A 19,926-nucleotide genomic window follows, 5' to 3' on the forward strand; every position below is an offset into this window, starting at 1 on the left:
AATCCAATTGCTAATTCTTTGAGGAGGAAGAAGTTGGCTAAAAGTTACATAAATCCCTACTTGCCATATTACAGATGAAAAAAGAGGGAAGGGAAAGACAGTGAAGTGGAATGGCTAGAAAGCCAGCATTTGACCCCAAAAGTTCTGATTACAGTTCTTCCATTGCCCTGTATTGGCTTTGTGGCCTTGGATAAATTAATGTCTCAGTGTTCCAGACAACTCCCTAAGACTTGAAGTTGCTGACAAGTTTGACTCTCACTGGCACAGTAAGTTTTCTCATTAAGAAATCCCCATGACAAATGTCATATCCAGTCATGATCTGCATCCCTATTACTTTTTCCAGTTTAAATAAATTCATGCAACTGGAAATTAAGGCTCATGTGTCTACCCCATCTTTGCTACTCCAAATGAGCATTTAGAGAATAGTTGGATTAAGATAACCTTATTAGAAGCTACAGATCATCAATGCCAATATGTATTGTATTATCTTTTGCATTTCTAAGTGAAACATTGGCTAAGGTAAAATTATTATAAAATGGCGGTAAACTTAAGGTGGTAAAATTAAATTATAGTGAAATTAAGCTTTCACTGCCACTGCTTTAAGCAGTTTATAGCCATTGTCTTCATACACAATATATATGTATATATATATAAATTTATTTTAATATAGTGATGATTTTTTACTAACAATAATAGCTAATTAACACTGCAACACTTACCCCCCCCAAAAAAAAACCTTTTTCAATATGTTGTGGGGTAAAATAAAAGATTACTATGAGATGAAAAGTAGCACAGTTAATAGAGCATCTGTAGTCAGGAAAATCTGAATTCAAATCATGCCTCTGTCACTTACTACCTGTATGACCCTGCATAAGTCATTTAATATATCTTACTCAGTTTCCTTGATTACTTCAGAGGATATTGTGAGGATCTAATGAGTATTTGTATTTAGTGTGGTGTCTGGCACATAATAGCACAGTAGTGTGACACTAAATAAATTATTAATAGTAATATTTTTATTATTATTATCATTACTAGTAACATATTTGATAAAAAATGATGTGATTGCTCTCTATGGCAAATAACTGTCTAATCTTCATCTCATAGAATTAGAAGTTAGATAATATAACTCCTCCCAGATTGTCACCATAAGGACCCTATAACCAATCTGACATCTTACATTCTCTCCTTCCCCTCAAATAATCCCTCTCACAGAGAGATAAGTGAGACAATTCTTACTTATCTCATAATTCAAAGGCATCCATGGCCCTCTACTCTTCTTCAGGCTTGCCTCTCACTTCCCTGAATTACATGGATTTGTTTGAGGTACAATAATTGCTAGTTATAGTTCTGAACCTTCTTGAAGCATTAAAGAACTTGCTTAAAACATTACTAGCAACAATCACAGGTGCCATATCATTCTGAATTATATTTTCTTTTGAGGAAAAATGTATTTGTAAGTAGAAGACAGATAAATGCCTAGCCCTTTCTCAAAACACACACACACACACACACACACACACACACACACACACACACACACACTTTGGATAGACACCAAGAAGGAAATAACCCTTGGGTAAAATTTCTAGGACAAATGTTAATATTTTATATGATATTTGAAAAGCCATTACTCTTGGGGGAAAAGTGAATTATAAAGTCTCTCCAAGGACCTAAATTAATCCTAGGGAATAAATCAGGGACTTTATACATTTGAATCCTCAAAGAACCCAAAGTAATTCTATGGAACAGAGGCTTGGAAAAATTTTGGTGTTTTTTTTCCTCTTTCTTTTTTTTAATGTGTTAAAAGAGGACATTTCAATAAATTTACAAGGCACTCTTCTAGGTAAGCCCGGAAGAAGGAAAATTCAGAAGAATTTAAATAACTTCTGACTTTATATAGTCAAATAAGAATTATTCAACTTAGAAAGTCTTAACCTGTCATCAGCTGAGAATATTACAAAGCATGTGTTTAGAGAAATAATCTTCAGTAACAGTTATTAATGAAGATATTTTTCCTTAAATAGATTCCTAAGCAGACAGGACAGTCAAAAACAGGATTTCCATCAATAATCCTCCTACCGACTTAACTGGATGCTTATTATAGAATTCCTACAACTTTAGAATTCCAGTTATGCACAAAAAATATGAGACATAGCAGTGTACAGGTCACATTTCATGATCAAATAAACTGCATGTCTAAAAAATACAAATGATTCCAATTTTCATCTGAATATGTAAATATTTTGTGATATCACTTCTTGGAATATAAGTTCTATCACTTACTAGTTTCTGGGAATGAATAAAAAGCATTTACTAAGCTCTTACTGTATGCCAAACATTGGTGATAAAAAGTTAGGAAGAGAAAGACAGATATAGAGAGAAATAGAGACAAAGACAGATTCAAAAAGACACAATGCCTGTCCTTCAAGGAAGAAAACTTATTTTAGGGAAGAGTGGACCAAAAAAGGAAGTTTTATTTTGGAAGGTAGCTAGATGTCTAGAAGGTATGTTAAGCTAAAGTACTGTCTGGTATCTAGGCTATCCAGTAAAAATAGTGGGTTTATTCGACTAGTTGCAGGTGCTCAGTCATAGATCAAAACAACTAGGTCCAATCTTGAGGCAAAAGCCTCAAAGATAAATGAATTGATTTCCCCATGGACTGTATTCAGGAAGATCTATCTGTGAAGGTCCAGATCTTAGGTCTGGTGTGAAGTAACAGATAGGAAATGGTCACTTTGGGCAGCTTCATTAGCTATAATGCTTGAACATTATCTGGCATGTAGAGCTGGCCATCAAATAAAATAGGTTAAATGGACTACTTTGCACAGATTCAGATGTAAATCCCATCCTGGACATGGCAATTTACGGTGTCTCTGTATTTCCTATATAATCCTATATAATATCTATATAATAAGGATCAGAAGATGCGATGAATCTTGGCTGATTGGTAACAACAGGCCTAGCTATGCTGCTGACTTGGATCCGGGATGAGAAGAAATCAGCCCCTGTTGAATTTAAAAGCAACAAGGCAGGGATGTTGCTGGCTATCAACATTTGCAGGAGGGTGGAGCTCTTGGTTTAGGGCTCCTGGTTAGAGAGAACAGCTGAAGGGAAGCTTGAAACATCATCCCCTGGTCCTATGATTAAAGGGTTTACACTAATATTTATTTTTAAAAAAATAAGCCAGCAAAAAAGAAAGAACTCCACCATAGAACAGGAAAGATCAGGGTTCATCTTCAAAGAAGGATGCTGAAATTAAAAAAAAAAAAAAAAAAAAAAAAAAAAAAAGAGCTTCTATCCCAAAGAGTAATGTGAAATGGCTCTTTGTCCAGAGAGAATTTATAGAAAGATTCTAAAAAAAGAATTTAAAAATCAAATGAGAAAAAATTGAGGAAAAACTGGGTAAAAAGGATCCACAGAAAGCAAGATTATGAAAAAAAAGTTAACCAACTAGTAATGGAGATGGAGTCTCAAAAACTAAAAAAACTCTTTGAAAATTAGAATTAGATAAAGGGGAGGCAGTGAAGCAAGAGAGCAAGAAATAACAAAACAAATATAAATAAGGAAAAAAATAGAAGAAAAATAAACAATAGCTGATCTGAAGAACAGATCAAGAAAATAAAAGAATAATTAGACTGCCAGAAAGTTGTGACCAAAAATAATACAGAAAACAATCCAATTTTCTTGGACTGGATTCAAGAAAATTGTCTTGCAATGATAGAACATGAGAGCAAAGTAGAAATAGAAAAAAATCCACTGATCACCACCTTAAAGAGATACTTTGTAGAAAACACACAGGAATGTTATTAGCAAATTTTGAAACCCTCAGAAGAAAGAGACAAATTTGCAAGAAACAAGAAAAAAATCAAATATGCTGGAGCTACAATTAGACTCATACAAGACCTCTCAATAAATATAATAAAAAAAACCTAAGTCCTGGAATCACATTTCCCAACAATCAAAAAACTAGGCCTGTGGCCAAAAATACCATATCCAGAAAAATTAAATTAATTTTGAGTGAGAAAAAAAATGAACATACAACATATAGGATTTTCTATCAACCAAACCTGAACTTAACAGAAAATTTAACATATAAGAGCCAATATCAAAGATCAATTTTAGGGATCTCAACATGTACAAACTTTTTAAACATAGACAGATTGTGTGGAGGGGGAGTTTGGGGAGTGTACATGAGAAATGAATACTCTATGTTCAAGATTCATATCAACAATAGGGTACCTAAAAAGAAAGATTGACAGAATGAAAGTAAAAATAGGAATCATGTTATACAAATGAGGTGCAGAGGAAGAATAGACACAGAGACAGAGGGAGGAGGAAGGCTCGTAGTTCTAAAACCTACTCACAGCAGGAATGGGTTCAATAGACAACATTACATATATACCCTGAAGGGTATGGTACCTTCCAAAATCTATAAAGGAATAAAGGAAGAGGGATAGGCAGATGGAGAATCAATGGGTAAGGAAAAAGACTAGGAAGGAATCTTTCCTTGGAGGGAGGTTAAGTAATAGCAAGGCAAGTTATGGAGTAGAATTTAAGCAAAGAGCTAGCAGGGATGATAAGAAAGACGTGTGTATGTGAGAGTAAGTGTGTGTGTGTGTGTGTGTGTGTGAGTGTATATGTGTGTATTTGTGAGTGTGTGTGTATGTGAGTGTGTGTGTATGCATAAATATATATAGATAGATAGATATAAATATAGATATAAATAGGCACCTATTTATATCTATATCTATCTATCTATCTATCTATATACATATATATCTTCTTAACTGTAGCTTGCTTAGGGCTTGGGAGAGGGTAAAAGCAGGGGAAAGAATAAAGTAAATAGGTGTACAGCAGAAAACTAAAGAACAATTTACAAGGAAGTAAAGAAAAATGGACATTCATGAATATAATTTCTTCTACTAATATATATATTTTCTTGATCTGATAATTTGTAGTTATATATTTTGAATCTGTTCTGATATTTTGCTGGGTACATAACAATGTTCTCTTTTGTTTTGCTTTATTTTGCTTTGTATTCCTTTTCTGTTTTTCTTTTTTTCTTATTTTGTTTTTCCAAATAAAACAAATTTAAAAAAAGAAACACTTCCTCATTATGATTAATCTAAAGGTGGAGGTCTAAGATAACTGTTAATAATAAAGATAATATTAATAATAAACTTTAATATTTGCAAAGAGTTTTATATTTTTGATATTCATGATAATTCTGAATGGTAGATGGTATTTTTAACTCCATTTTATAGATGAGGAATCTAAAGGTTTGGGAAGTGATTTGTCTAGGGTCAAACAACTAATAAGCAGCAAAGGTAAAATTTAAACTTAGGTATTCCTGACTATAAGTCTAGCATTGTATATACTATGCCACTTAGCTGCTACTGTTCTGGACAAAGTTTTATGCTCCTGACTGAAAAGATATTAATTATTTATTTTTAAGGATGGCTAAGGTAGGCAAGGACCTAACATTACAGTGTGAAGGGAATTATAGATTCTTAACTACCATTGTTAGCTTTTAAGAATTAAGCACCAGTGCCCACTTGAATGTCCTTTGAAACTATATCTACTTAAGTTTTAAAAACTAAAATCTACTTCTTAAATTTTTCTCCTCCCCTTATTATTTTATCCTATATCATTAAGACAACTGCTTAATATTTGTATGACCATGGGAAAATCATAATGTCTAAGCTTTGATTTTCTCCTGTGGATATAATATTTGTAGTACTTCATTCACAAAACTGTTGAAAAACATCAAAGCCACTCAGTTTTATTATGGTAGTACAGTAGATAGAGTTTTGGACTTGGAGTCAGAAAGACTTAAGTACTAATCTCCCTTCAAATACTAGCTATGTGATCCTTTTTCAGCCTCGATTTCCTCATCTATAAAGTGGAGATAAAAATAGCACCTAATTTAAAAGGATATTGTGAGCAAAAAGTGAAATAATATATTAGTACTTTGTAAACTGTGTGCATACACACATACACATACACACACAAACACACCAACTACTATTAGTAGCAATAGTAGTAATCAAGTTACAGTAGTTGTCATCATCATCAATGTTACAATATTAGTTATAGTCATAGTCATAGTAGTATAGGGATAAGATAGAAGTTGAGAATTGCATTAAACTTATTTTCCACAGATGCCAAAGCTGCAAAAGGTATAAGTAGAAATGAATAAGGAGTTAATGGTCCTTGACTCTCCCTTCTGTTACCTTTCTACCATAGCTAAATTACATGCCAATTTAAAATGACCTCACAATTAGACACTGTCATTTGCTCCTTCTGGCCTTGGGTAATAAACAAAACTATAAAGTAGGTAATGTTTTGCTTCAGTGCTTCCCATCTTCCTTTTGCTGTGATTGTGCTAACTTGATCTACAACAACTGACATCTCTACAGTACATTCCTGTTTTTTAACTTGATATTTTTCTTCCTTCTCTCTTTCCTTTAGTGAAATAATTGGCCCAAACAATTGTTTCTCTGTATTATTATTATTATTATTCTATCTTTTAGAGATCTCACTTACATTCATATTACATGGAAGGTAAGTGTCTCTAAGAAACAAGTAGTAGAAAAGAGATTTTTTTTCTTAACCTATATGCTACATAATTTCCTAATAAATCTATATTCTCTGTATTTTGCAAAATTATGAAATATATCTTAAAAATAAAGTTGAAAAGTTAATTGTATCCAAATATATTGATTACTTCCCCATGCTACATTATCACAAACACATAGCCTAGACAGTAAACATGGAAAGAATAATGAATTCTCATGCACTAAGACAACTCAACAATGGGTTACATGGCAGCAAAGAAATAGTAGAAGATAAATCCTGACCATTCCATTATTGAAACTCTAGAGCAAAAGAAAGAGGCTGACAACAATGATAAATCAGTGATAGATCTGATCATCTTATTGCATGAGACTGGGCTGATGTCTTCTGGCTTCAGTTTGAAAGATCCCCAGGCACACGCCAATCAGATCTACAGGATGATTATACTTACTTTTGCTTTGTTATTTTGGCCTGAAGGAGAAAAAATATTTGACCTAGGTTTACCTTTGAGTTCAGTTAATTTAAAAAATAATAATTCAACTAATTTTTATTCCACAACCCTTATGTGCAAAGTACGGGTAAAAGAAATAAAATTAAATGTCCCTATTCTCATTCCAGAGGTGACTTGAGATTTAGTTTAATTCAATTAACACTTATTATCTATAAACTCTGTGAAGGTGGGGCAGGTAGATGATACCCAATAGCAATAGAGCACCTGCCTTGAAGTCTGGAGGACCCAAATTCAATTCTGGCCTCTGATACTTAACACTCACTGTTGTGTTACCCTGGACAAGTCACTTAACCCCAATTGCCTTGCAAAATAAATAAATTTACTATATGCAGGCAACAGGGCTCAAATGATGCAAACAAAAAGGGATGAGAGAGCAAGTTGGGGGGAGGAGATGTTACCCAAAGACACATTTTAAAATATTCCCTGCTCTCAAGGAATTTATATTCTATAAGGCTGATACAATGTATAAAAACAAAAAATTGGAGGAGGTATCTAACTACATGTAGGATAAATTGTAAAAAAATCAATAGAGGTAAGTCATTAGCATTAAGAGATTTTCCTGCAGAAGGTGAGAATTTAGCTGGAATTTGAACACTAAAGCAAGGTAGTAAGTACAGATGAGGAAGAAGAGAATTCTAAATATGGAGGACAACCAAGGAAAATGCCAGTGTTTGAAGAGTTAAGGCTAGCTCTTGGGCTATAAAATGGGGTGACTAGCTGAAAGGATGGTTCCTTCAACTGAAATAGGAAAGTTAGGAAGAAGAGCAGACTTGGGAGGACAGATACTAAGTTCCTATTTTGGATGTGATCAGTATTGGGATGAGTCAAGGTACTTATGAAATAAGTCTTCTTAGCCCCAAATTAACCAAATATATATTCAGTTCTTTAAACTTCATCTAATTTGATTTTGGCCATTTTTCTACCTTGCAATATCTTTTTGGAGTCCATTTATATCATTTAATATTAACTAGCCTTTCTAACTTTATATCATTTGAATTTTTGATAAGTCTTTGCCTTTATTCAGATCAATGATAAGCTTTTTAAACATCACATTAAGAAGCACAAATCCCTTAGGCAGTCCAATAGAGGAATCTTGTTATTTTAACATGAAGCTTTCAACATAACTCTTTGGGTTTGATCATCTAACTATCTTTGAATTCATCCCATTTTATTACTATGTAGCCCACATCATTTTATACATTCTACAATAGACTGAGAGACTTGATAGAATTTAGCTAAACACTATCTACAGCAGTCATCTAATATACTACTTTAATAATCTTACCAAAAGTGAAAATGAGGTTAGAAGATTAGTCTGGAATCATCTAAATATAGCCACATCTTCTGTACAAAATGGCACAACAAAAACCACAGGACTTATGGGGAGGGGAGATGGAATGAAGAGAATAACACTGAAAAACTGGTCAATGACACATAAAAAGTACAGGAACTTAATAAAAATGGGAGCACCATTTTATACATATTAAAATTTTTAAGAGATACATAAATGCTACCATAAATAGTGTTGATGCTACAATCTTGGACTCCTGTTCAGCCTGTATCCTGGTTCCTTTCCATGGACCAGACTAGCAAAGTCAAAGAAGGCAGTCTTGGTAGGGGTATATGGAAAAAACAACATGATGGAAGGTGGGAATAGGGATAGAGTATGTGGATATGGATGGGAGAAGTTCTTCCAACTTCTGCCTATAGATCCTGGATATAAAGCAGAAAATATACAATAAATATGGCACTTTACCTTGAAAAAAGATCTGAAGTTGCTTCTTGAAGTGGGCTTTGGAATAGTTTCTGTTTATAAGTTATTATAAAATGGTGCCATTTTCTCTGCATTCTCAAAGTTTCTTACAGATATACTCACACATAAGCAAACACAAGATTCAATTTATTTTCAAATTACTACCTAATATATCATTTACAATGAAACAAATTTGTGTTTTCTAAATAACATTACAATAAAATTGACTATATGTTACCACATGATCACTATTTACTTTTCTAGATACTCATGAACTATCTTGATAATGGCATATTGGTTTTTTTTTCTAAAAAAGCAAAATCAAACTTATTAGACTTTAGCATGCATATTTTATTCTCTTCTTTTTTCCTCCAAAATCAGGGCCACAATTTTCTTTTTCTAATCCTTGAAACCTTTCCAATTTTGCATAAATTGGCTTGCTGACAAAAATTCAGACTTCTTAGCTTCTGTTCTTTCAGTAACAGAGAATTTAATTCTTTTAGGTCAGGGGACTCAAATAAATGTAGGGTAGCTAATACTTTCATCTTCATCTTAGGTAACAAGTCTCCCCATTGGAGAAACTGGAACCATTCTCAATAAGATCAAGGGTGAAACAAAGTTGCCTACTATCATCATTATTATTTAATATTGTATTAGAAATGCTAGCTTTGACAATAAGAGAAGAAAAAGTGATTAAAGGAATTAGAGTAGGTAAAGAGGAAACCAAATTATCACTCTTTGCAGATGATATTATGGTATACTTGGAGAACCCTAGAGAATCAACTAAAAACTATTAGAAATATTCTGTAATTTTAGCAAAGTTGTAGGATAAAAAATAAATCCACATAAATCAGAATTTTTATATATTACCAATAAAATCCAATAGCAAGAGATACAAAGAGAAATTCCATTTAAAATAACTGTCAATAGTATAAAATACTTGGGAATCTGTCTGCCAAGGAAAAGTCAGAAACTATGTGAGCAAAACTACAAAACACTTTCCACACAAATAAAATCATATCTAAACAACTGGAAAAATATCAAGTGCTTTTGGATAGGTCAAGCAAATATAATAAGGATAACAATACTACCTAAACTAATCTATTTATTTAGTACTATACCAATCAACTCCCAATAAACTATTTTACAGATCTAGAAAAAATAACAATAAAATTCATCTGGAACAACAAATGGTCAAGAATTTCAAGGGAATTAACGAAAAAAAATGCAAATGAAGGTGGCCTAGCTATACCAGATCTAAAACTATATTATAAAGCAGCTATCATCAAAACCACTTGGTAAGAAGCTACTCTGATCAGTGAAATAGGTTAGCTTCACAGGACAAAATAGTTCATAACTATAGCAATCTAGTATTCAGTAAACTCAAAGACCTCAGTTTTGGGGATAAGAATTCACTATTTGACAAAAACTGTTGGGAACATTGGAAAGTAGTACGGTGAAAACTAGGCATTCTCCCACACCTAACACCGTATACCAAGATAAAGTCAAAATGGGTTCATGATCTAGACATAAAGAATGATATTATAAACAAATAAGAAGAACATAGGATAGTTTACCTCTCAGATCTGTGGAGGAGGAAGGAATTTGTTACTAAAAAAGAACCAAAGATCATTATTGATTACAAAATAAATAATTTTGATTATATTAAATTAAAAAGGTTTTGTAAGATAAGATTAGAAGGGAAGCAATAAACTGGGAAAACATTTTTGCATTGAAAGTTCTGATAAAAGCCTCATTTTTAAAATATATGGAGAATTGACTCAAATTTATAAGAATTAAAGCCATTCTCCAATTGATACATAGTCAAAGGATATGAATGGATAATTTTCATATTAACAAATTGAAACCATTTAAAGTCATATGAAAAGATGGTTTAAATCACTATTGATTAGAGAAATGAAAATTAAGACAACTCTGAGTTACCACTATGTACCTCTCAGATTGACTAAGATGACAGGAAAGGATAATAAATGTTGGAGGGGATGTGAGAAAACTGGAACATTAGTACATTGTTAGTAGAGTTGTGAACAGATCCAATCATTCTGGAGAGCAATTTGTAACTATGCCCAAAGGGTTATCAAAATATGCATACTATTTGATCCAGTAGTGTTTCTATATATAAGGGCTTATATAAGGGACTCATGTGTGAAAAATGTTTGTGGCAGCCGTTTTTGTAGTGGATAGAAAAAAGAAACTGAATGTATTCCCATAAATTGTACAATGGCTGAATAAATTATGATATATGAATGTTATGGAATATTATGGTTCTGTAAGAAATGATCAAGCAGGATGATTTCAGAGAAGCCTGGAGATACTTACAGGAACTGATGCTGAGTGAAATGTGCAGAACCAGGAGATCATTATACACAGCAACAAGATTATATAATTATCAATCCTGATGGACGTGGCTCTCTTCAACAATGAGATGATTAGAACCAGTTCCAATTGTTCAGTGATTAAGAGAGCCATCTATATCCAGAGAGAGGACTGTGGCAACTGAGTGTGGTTCACAACATAGCATTTTCACTTTTTTTGTTGTTGTTTGCTTGTATTTTGTTTTGCTTCTCTCTCTCTCTCTCTCTCTCTCTCTCTCTCTCTCTCTCTCTCTCTCTCTCTCTCTCTCTCTCCCCCTTTTTACTGGTTTGATTTGATTTTTCTTGTGTGGAACAATAATTGTATAAATATGTATGCATGTATTAGATTTAACATATACTTCTACCGTGTTTAACATATAAAGGGATACTTCCCACCTAGGGGAGGGCCTGGGGGAAGAGGTGGGGGGGGGGGGGAGAGTGGAACACAAGGTTTTGCAAGGGCTAATGTTGAAGAAATGTCCATGCATATGTTCTGAAAAATAAAAAGCTTTAATTTAAAAAAAAGTCTCCCTATTACTCATTTTTTGTTGGTTCTTTCATTTCAATCCAGGGGTAATTTTTCTTGGCAAAAGAAAGAAAAGAAGAAAAATAATTCAGCATCTACAGTATGAGTTCTCTTTATACTAAACCTGATTAGCTTTCTTGCACTTCCTGTAGATTTCATCTATCTCCAATATAGCCAGGAATGGGTTGGTTTCCCCTTTGGGGAAAATGTATGTGTGTTACTTAAATTTAATCAGCATCATTGACATCTCCATAACTTTCTTACGTCTAAACAACCAATAAATTAATAAATCATGCCCCGATTTTAAATATTTTCAAGGGCAAATGTTCACACTGAAAAATTTAACAATCCAAGACACCACTACATACAGCTTTTTTTTTTGTCATCCATAGTTTTATGGTTTCTCCTTCTCTCCTTTCTCTTTTCCATCTGTCTGTCTGTCTCTCTCTTTCTCTGTGTGTGTATCTCTGTCTCTCTTCATCTGTGTCTCTGTCTCTGTGTGTGTGTGCTTTCTCTCTGTGTCTCTGTCTCTCTCTTCATTTGTGTTTCTGTCTCTGTGTGTGTGTGTGTGTGTCTTTCTCTCTGTGTCTCTGTCTCTCTCTCTTCATTTGTGTCTCTGTGTGTGTGTCTTTCTCTCTGTGTCTCTGTCTCTCTTCATTTGTGTCTCTATCTCTGTGTGTGTGTCTCTGTGTCTCTGTCTGTCTCTCTTCATTTGTGTCTCTATCTCTGTGTGTGTGTCTCTGTGTCTCTGTCTCTCTCTCTTCATTTGTGTCTCTCTGTGTGTGTCTCTCTCTGTGTCTCTGTCTCTCTTCATTTGTGTCTCTATCTCTGTGTGTGTGTCTCTGTCTCTCTTCATTTGTGTCTCTGTCTCTGTGTGTGTGTCTCTCTCTGTGTCTGTCTCTCTCTCTTCATTTGTGTCTCTGTCTCTGTGTGTGTGTCTCTCTCTGTGTCTCTGTCTCTCTCTCTTCATTTGTGTCTCTGTCTCTGTGTGTGTGTGTCTCTCTCTGTGTCTGTCTCTCTCTCTTCATTTGTGTCTCTGTCTCTGTGTGTGTGTGTGTCTCTCTCTGTGTCTCTGTCTCTCTCTGTGTCTCTGTCTCTCTCTCTTCATTTGTGTCTGTCTCTGTGTGTGTGTCTCTCTCTGTGTTTCTGTCTCTCTCTCTCTTCATTTGTGTCTCTGTCTCTGTGTGTGTGTCTCTCTCTGTGTCTCTGTCTCTATGTGTGTGTATGTGTGTGTGTGTAAGACACACACACACATACACACACCCACTTCTCATTTTTTACAACTTCCCAATTCTTCAGGGCTGTCTTTCCTGGCATAATCTTAATTAGGCTATAATTTCGGAAAAAAAAAATATCACCAACAAAAATTTTTTTAAAGAGGAAAATGTTTCTTTTCGTAACTTAAAACAGAACCCTGATTATCTTATGTCAAATATTTATAAGAGTAAAATGAAACCTTTCCAAAAATTTCCAAATCAGGCCATTAAAAGGCAAAAATATATCACAAATTTTGTTTTTTCCCCCCCTCCTGAGTAGGATATAAAACAAAACAATGAAAATGATCTAGTAAGTTGAAAAGTTTCTTTTTATTGATAATAAGGATCCTTTCATTTCTCTGTTTGATCAATAACTAATTGTGACTAAGGCAGGCTGATTATTTTAGAGGGTTATTCATTTTTAATATATTTTACCTAAAATAAAAAAAAATAAGAAATATATTTGATATCTTGCTAAAAATTGATAAGATTAATAGAGAATGTGGGTTTCTATTACTAATCATATTATCCCAAGAAGGCAAAATGATAAACAAAGAAATAACAGAAATATACCAAATATAGTGCATACTTTGAAAGTTGCTAAGAAATAATTGCTTAGTCATTTAGCAGAGGCCAAAAAATTACAGCAAATAAATGCAATGTAATAAAGAATTCAGAAAAAAAGAGGAGAAATTTTATATGAATTGATGTAGAGCAAAAAAAAAAAAAGAAAAGAAAAGAAAGAAAGAAAAAGCAGAACCAAGACAATATACATAACAGCAAAACATATAAATGAGAAAATCACAAAAAAAAAAAGTCAAGGTTAGATGATTGTTCATGACAGAGAAGCAGGGGAGTTCTAGGACAAAATATAACATGACTCTCAAACATGTACAGTTTCAAAAATATTTGCTTAATTGTCATGAGTAAGAGTTCAATACAGAGAACTACATATTTTGAAATGATTCTGTTATACATTTAAAATTATATCAATATAATGCATTTTGGGGGGGTTGAAAGAGAGGATTAGGGAGAGGGAGGAGGAGGAGGAGGAAAAAGGAGGGAGAAAGGGAGAGGGAAGGGAAGGGGAAGAGAATGGGAGAGAGAGGGAAGGGAAAGGAGGAAAGGGAAGGGGAGGGGAAGAAGTAGAAGGAAGGAGAGGGAGACAAGGGGAGGAGGAGGAGATAAAGAAGGAAAGAGACAGAGAGAATTCTGGGAGTTATCTGTCACTTCAGTTTGGTTTGACTATGAGTGTGAAATATGAGCACCAAAATATTCTTACTAATAGTATATTGCAATCTACCACTTGGTATTGTAATTTTTGCCATTTTTCCTTCCTTCTCTTGAGCATTAGAAAATCATCACCTAGACCTACGCTGTTAGAAAAAAATAAGAAAACAGAAAAATCTGTGACTAACCTGTGATCCTTTGTACCCTCGTTTGTGGTCCCATTCAGAATGTCCCATGAGCTGAAATGACAAAAGGACTAGTGTAAATTAAATATTATATGATATTCCCAAAATAGATTAACTTTTCTAAATTATGCATCTGATCTTCAAGATTCTCAGCCAAACAAGGGGGGAAAGGGTTAGGAAAGATAAAATAGAAAATTTCAATTACACAATATTGAAAAATTTTGTACACATTATATCAATGAAACTGCAATGAAAAGGAACTTATTTATTGAGAAAAATATTTTTATTATCTGGTAATTATTTGACAAAGACATATACATAATTAACTAAAATATATAAAATTAAAAGCATCCTCATTAGAAAGGTGGTCAAAGGATAAAGGCAACAAGTTCTCAGAAGAAAAAAAATGAAACTAATATAGTTATATGAAAGAATGTTCCAAATCACTATTTAAAAAATTATAAATTAAAATCACTTCACACTCCAAAACTGGCAAAAACAACAAAAGATGGGTATTCTCAATGTTAGACTATGGAAAGACAAAGACACTGATATGCTATTGGTAGAGCTGTATATAATAATTTTGGAAAATGATTTCAAAGTATGGTAAATAAATCACTAAAATGTCCATACTCTTTTTTACTTAGAGACCCCACTACTAAGCATATTTTCAAAAGAAGTCAAATTTTAAAAGGTTCCAAATATACCAAAATATTCATAATAGTACTTTGGGAGTGGCAAGATAGGAAAGTTTTCTAAACATATTATGGAAAGGGGTATAATTAAATATAATGATTCAGGGAGTAATAATGAATGTGAAAACTACTAGAGAAGTATGGAAATCTTATGCAAACTGAGGCAAAGTGCAGAAAGCACAACCAGAAAAAAAACATATATATAAATATTGTGACAGTATAAATAAAAAGAACAATAACAGCAATAAAAATTTAAATTGTCTTCAATGAGTATAATGATTTAATTTGTCACAAAGAAGAGAATGCAGTCAGTCTAAGTCACAAATGACACAATATTAAAATAACAAATATAATTTTAGCAAAGAGGCTATAGAAATATATTTTTCAATAATTTCCATGGTAATCAGATTGTGTTTGTGTGGGAAACTTAAGGACAGTTCAGCATTAAGAAGACAATTTACATTATTAATCACTTTATGAAAATGTCCTTCATGTTAGAGCACAAAAAGGAAAACCATAATCTGTCCTTAATTTTAAAAATAAAACAATATTTCTCTAACACTAAAGGCTATTATTACTTACAATGGAGAAACACTATATGAAATGCTAGCTACCTCAGTAAATTAAAGATAAAGCTAGGGGATAAGGTTCTGTTAAAAAAAAAGTTTAAGCAAAGAATATTCAGTATATCAGATTATTAGAGTCTACAAATTAGTAAAAGCTTTGCTGCATGTCATTCATGCATGAAACATAAAAACAATTTAGAGAAACATAAGATTTTCATGAAATATGAGCAAAATGAAAGAAAACAATTGACTTTGAAGTAAATAAACACAGCCCTAAGAAGTTACAAAATTTTAGTCAAAAACAATATATTATCTTAGTAATAGTTTTAAGGGGACCATACATATTAACTCTGTTAATGATTTGCATGTTAGAAAAGACTAAAGTCTCATATTGCTCAAAATCATGAAGTTTTACCTTCTCTTGTCTACTACTACAAGTGGACAATGAGGAAACACACAGATTTCCAATTTCCCCTTTACAAAATAGATGTATTGGTTTTCCTAAAGAGGACTAAATGAAAGTTTATATGCATAACTCCATCCTGTGTATTTCATTCAGTTCTTCCACATCTCACATTTTAAAGTCTATTTCAAGAATGTAACCAAATGCTTTACAAAGGTATACAGACTAAAAACCATACATTTTGATACTGTATATGAAAATAATTTATTTCTTCTCTAATCCAATTTATTTTTTTCATGCTTTTAAATATATTATTATCCAAAGGGGTTTATGGGTTTCACCAGATTGTCAGAGAGATCACACACACACACACACACACACACACACACACACCAAAATCTTACTTTATGGTATTAAGAAGTGAAATACTTCAGCCAAGACAATTCATATCCTGTCAAGTTTCAAATGTGATTTTAGTGGGGATGTTTATATAATGTATAGAGAAACTCTTTCAATGCCAAAAAAAAAAGGCCACATTTTAAAACTTAATTAACCTTGACTAGGTTTCTGGTCATACCCTCTACTAGCTGCTTAATTCAGAAGCAGAAGAAAATACTTTTAATTACATTTGAGAAAGTGTGGTTGTTTTGATGACCTTGCAGTAAAAAGGCATATTCTTGTTTTTAAAAAATGTTCTAAATTGTTATTATTCTTTTAATTATCAGGTATTAAGATTTGTTTTTTTTTTCCTTTACTATCAAGAAAAAAGGAAAAACAAAGGGGAAAAAAGGGTCCTTATCATCACTAAAAAGAAATATTTTAACTTTCTAGATTATTTTCTTTGTTTTGTTTTATAACTTAATCAGGAAGGGAAAGAAACAAGGAAAAGAAGAAAGAGAGGAGGGAAGGGAAGAAGGAAACAAGGTAAAGAAAAAAAGAAGGTAAGGAAGGGAAAGAGGGAAAAGAAGAAAGGAAGAAGCCCTAAAGAAAGTCCTTTATCATGCTATGTAGATCCTATAGGAAACCATGTATAGGACTCTCAAAGGATGAGAAGCTATGACTGGCAATGCCCACATCAATGAAATTACAATTCTATTGAATGTTAAAGCATAAGCTATTAAAATTACACTATTAAGTTGAAACATATGAAAGATTTAACAATAATTTGTCTTCACTCTGATATACCATTAAGAGCTAATATGTGTCTGCTATACAATTAATTGAAATAAGTTAATGTGATGGGATATTTACCTTAAAAGAAAGCATTGATTGTGCATATGTATGCATATATCATGTATATGCATTGTGTATGCATATATATATATATATATATATATATATATATATATATGTGTGTGTGTGTGTGTGTGTGTGTGTGTGTGTGACAACTGAAACAAATGGATAAAAATTTTTTAAAGAGCTTCTAAAGATAAAATCTCCTTATCTCTTACTCTCTAAATTGTTATTTGACTCTAACATCACAATTACAATGTTATATAATAACCATTCAGGAAACATAAAATTATTACACTAAGTATCAATAATTTAAAAAGTAACTAAATAAACAACCAAATTTATTAAGGTAGAAACTGTTTTGGAAGTCAAAAAGCACAAATTATTATAACTATAATTAATTATGAACAGCAAGTAGCACTTGACATTACTATTCGAAAAATACAAACTAGAGAAGGCTATAAGCCAAGACTAAAGTGGAAGAAGAGTTGATGCTCAACTTTTTTGATTGCAAATAATGATGTACTCGATACATCCTCTAAGGGCAAGATGCAATAGAGAATACATCAATTTTTTGCCTCTTGGGCTAATTTTGGCCTGACAATTAACACCAAGAAAATAGGTTGTCTACCAGTCAGCACTACACCACTCATAGATAGAAATTTTGAATGCTGTGTATAAGTTCACTTATCTTAGCAGTATATTTTAGTCATATACATCAAGATGATGAGTTGATGCATTTCTAGAGCTACTTCAGTATATGGGAGATTCCAAATGAAAATGTGGGAGACAAGAAATATTAGGCTGACCTCTATAGAGGTCTACAGAGGTTGTGCTGAACTCATTGTATGCCTCTGGATCCTAGAAAATATACCAGTGAAATGCCAAGAAATTGAATTGCTTCCATTTAAATTGTCTTAGGAAGATTCTGAAGATCACCTGGAAAGATAAAATATTAGACACAGAGGTACTTTCTTGAGTTGAACCTACAAGCAATCAAACCCTGTAGCAGAGAACTCAACTCTGATGAACTGGAACATTGTTCAAATGTCAAATGTATATTTGCCTAAAAGATATTTTTTTAATTAAGAACTCACACAAAGTGAGCTCTCACACAGATATCATTAGAAGCATTGTAAGAACACTCTCAAGGTCTTTCTGAGGAACTTTGGGACAAGTTGTGAGACATGGGAGACAATGAAACAGAATAAATATATACAAATTAGTTGAAAACAAGGTAGTTTGCAGGAGGAACATTACTAATTAGAGGAAACAGTAAAGGCTTCATCCAGAAGATGACATTTGAGTGGCATTAAAAAAAAGAAACAATGGAACTCTTTGAGTTGTATATAAGAAGGGAGTACCCTGTGAGCATAAGGGACAGCCAGTACAAAAACATGGAAATGAGAAATGGAGGATTGTGAATGAGGAATAAAGAGAAGCCAAGTTTAGCTAAATAGAAGAATACATAAGAGAGAATTTTGCACAGTGTATCTGGAAAGATCAGGTAGGGTTAGGTTTTGAAAGGTTTAAATAGCTAAACAAATTTTATATTTTATTCTAGGAGCAATAGAACATCATTAGAGTTGGTTAACTTGAGGATACATTGTTGGATCTAGTCTTCCAGAAAAATACTATGGTAATAATGTTTGATAGACTAAAGTCATGACAGATTTGGAGACCAGTTGAAATTCCATATGATAACCCAGGCAAAAAAAAATAATGAGGGCCTAAAAAAAGGCATTAGTTCTATGCAAAGAAAAAAGATTGATGTAATAAATACTGTTGTAGAAGAAATAGCAAGATTTGACAAATTACTGGATATCTACGATGATGAATGAGAAGTTGAGGATAATATAAAGGTTATGAACCTGAAATCCTTGAAGGATGGTATGGACTTAGAAATAGGGAAGTCTAAAAAAAGTGAGATTCTTTGGGGAGAAAAATTAGGAAAATTAAAATTGTGGCAAATGCTGCTGTGATTAGACAATTCCAAACTGTATACAATTACAAAAATCTGTATCTTTATGCCAGGAGTATTTTGGCAATGACAAATGGCTGAATCTTAGAATATTACAAGCTAAAAAATTTGCAATTACAAATAATCTGAAAGCCAACAAAGATTTATGGTAGGCACAAGTTGGTTGTGGTACATTAACAATAATTACTTGGTAATAAGAAACACTTGAAAATGAAAAATAGAGATGTTATCAACGACATACAAGCCTGAAAAAGGTAATGGACTGAACATAAAAGAATGAGTAGCAATAGATTAACAGACTAAGAGGTACAGTGGTGACACCAAAATATAAAAGAAATAGATTTCTATATCAGTGTACTGAACTATTATACATATATATATATATATATATATATATATGTGTGTGTGTGTGTGTGTGTGTGTGTGTGTGTGTGTGTGTGTGTGTGTAATAGTTCAGAATCCCTTTGATTTATGTTCACTCAACAATCATAATAAATGAGCTATAGCACATCAAATACTTCTAAATAAGAAAGTTTAGTGACATGGATCTTTCAATCTGTTTATATTAGAAAGTTCATAATCACAAAAATTATCAAATGAAATGTTTTTAAACTTATAATCTCACTGGCATAG

General features: G+C 32.7%; 1 protein-coding gene across 2 annotated transcripts in view; it reads right to left on the reverse strand.

The window, feature by feature from the left end:
* Window positions 1-19,926, reverse strand: part of PDE3A (phosphodiesterase 3A) — a 333,660-nt gene that overhangs the window by 144,424 nt on the left and 169,310 nt on the right. The window contains exon 2 of one of the 2 annotated variants that reach the window (XM_074268889.1): window positions 14,419-14,469. The exons of the other annotated variant lie outside the window; for it this stretch is intronic. Within the exon in view, the coding sequence (XP_074124990.1) occupies window positions 14,419-14,469 (51 nt within the window). The remainder of the gene's footprint in view (window positions 1-14,418; window positions 14,470-19,926) is intronic. 2 annotated transcript variants of the gene reach the window in all.

This window comes from Sminthopsis crassicaudata, chromosome 5 (genome assembly GCF_048593235.1).
Source record: "Sminthopsis crassicaudata isolate SCR6 chromosome 5, ASM4859323v1, whole genome shotgun sequence".
Lineage (NCBI taxonomy): Eukaryota > Metazoa > Chordata > Mammalia > Dasyuromorphia > Dasyuridae > Sminthopsis > Sminthopsis crassicaudata.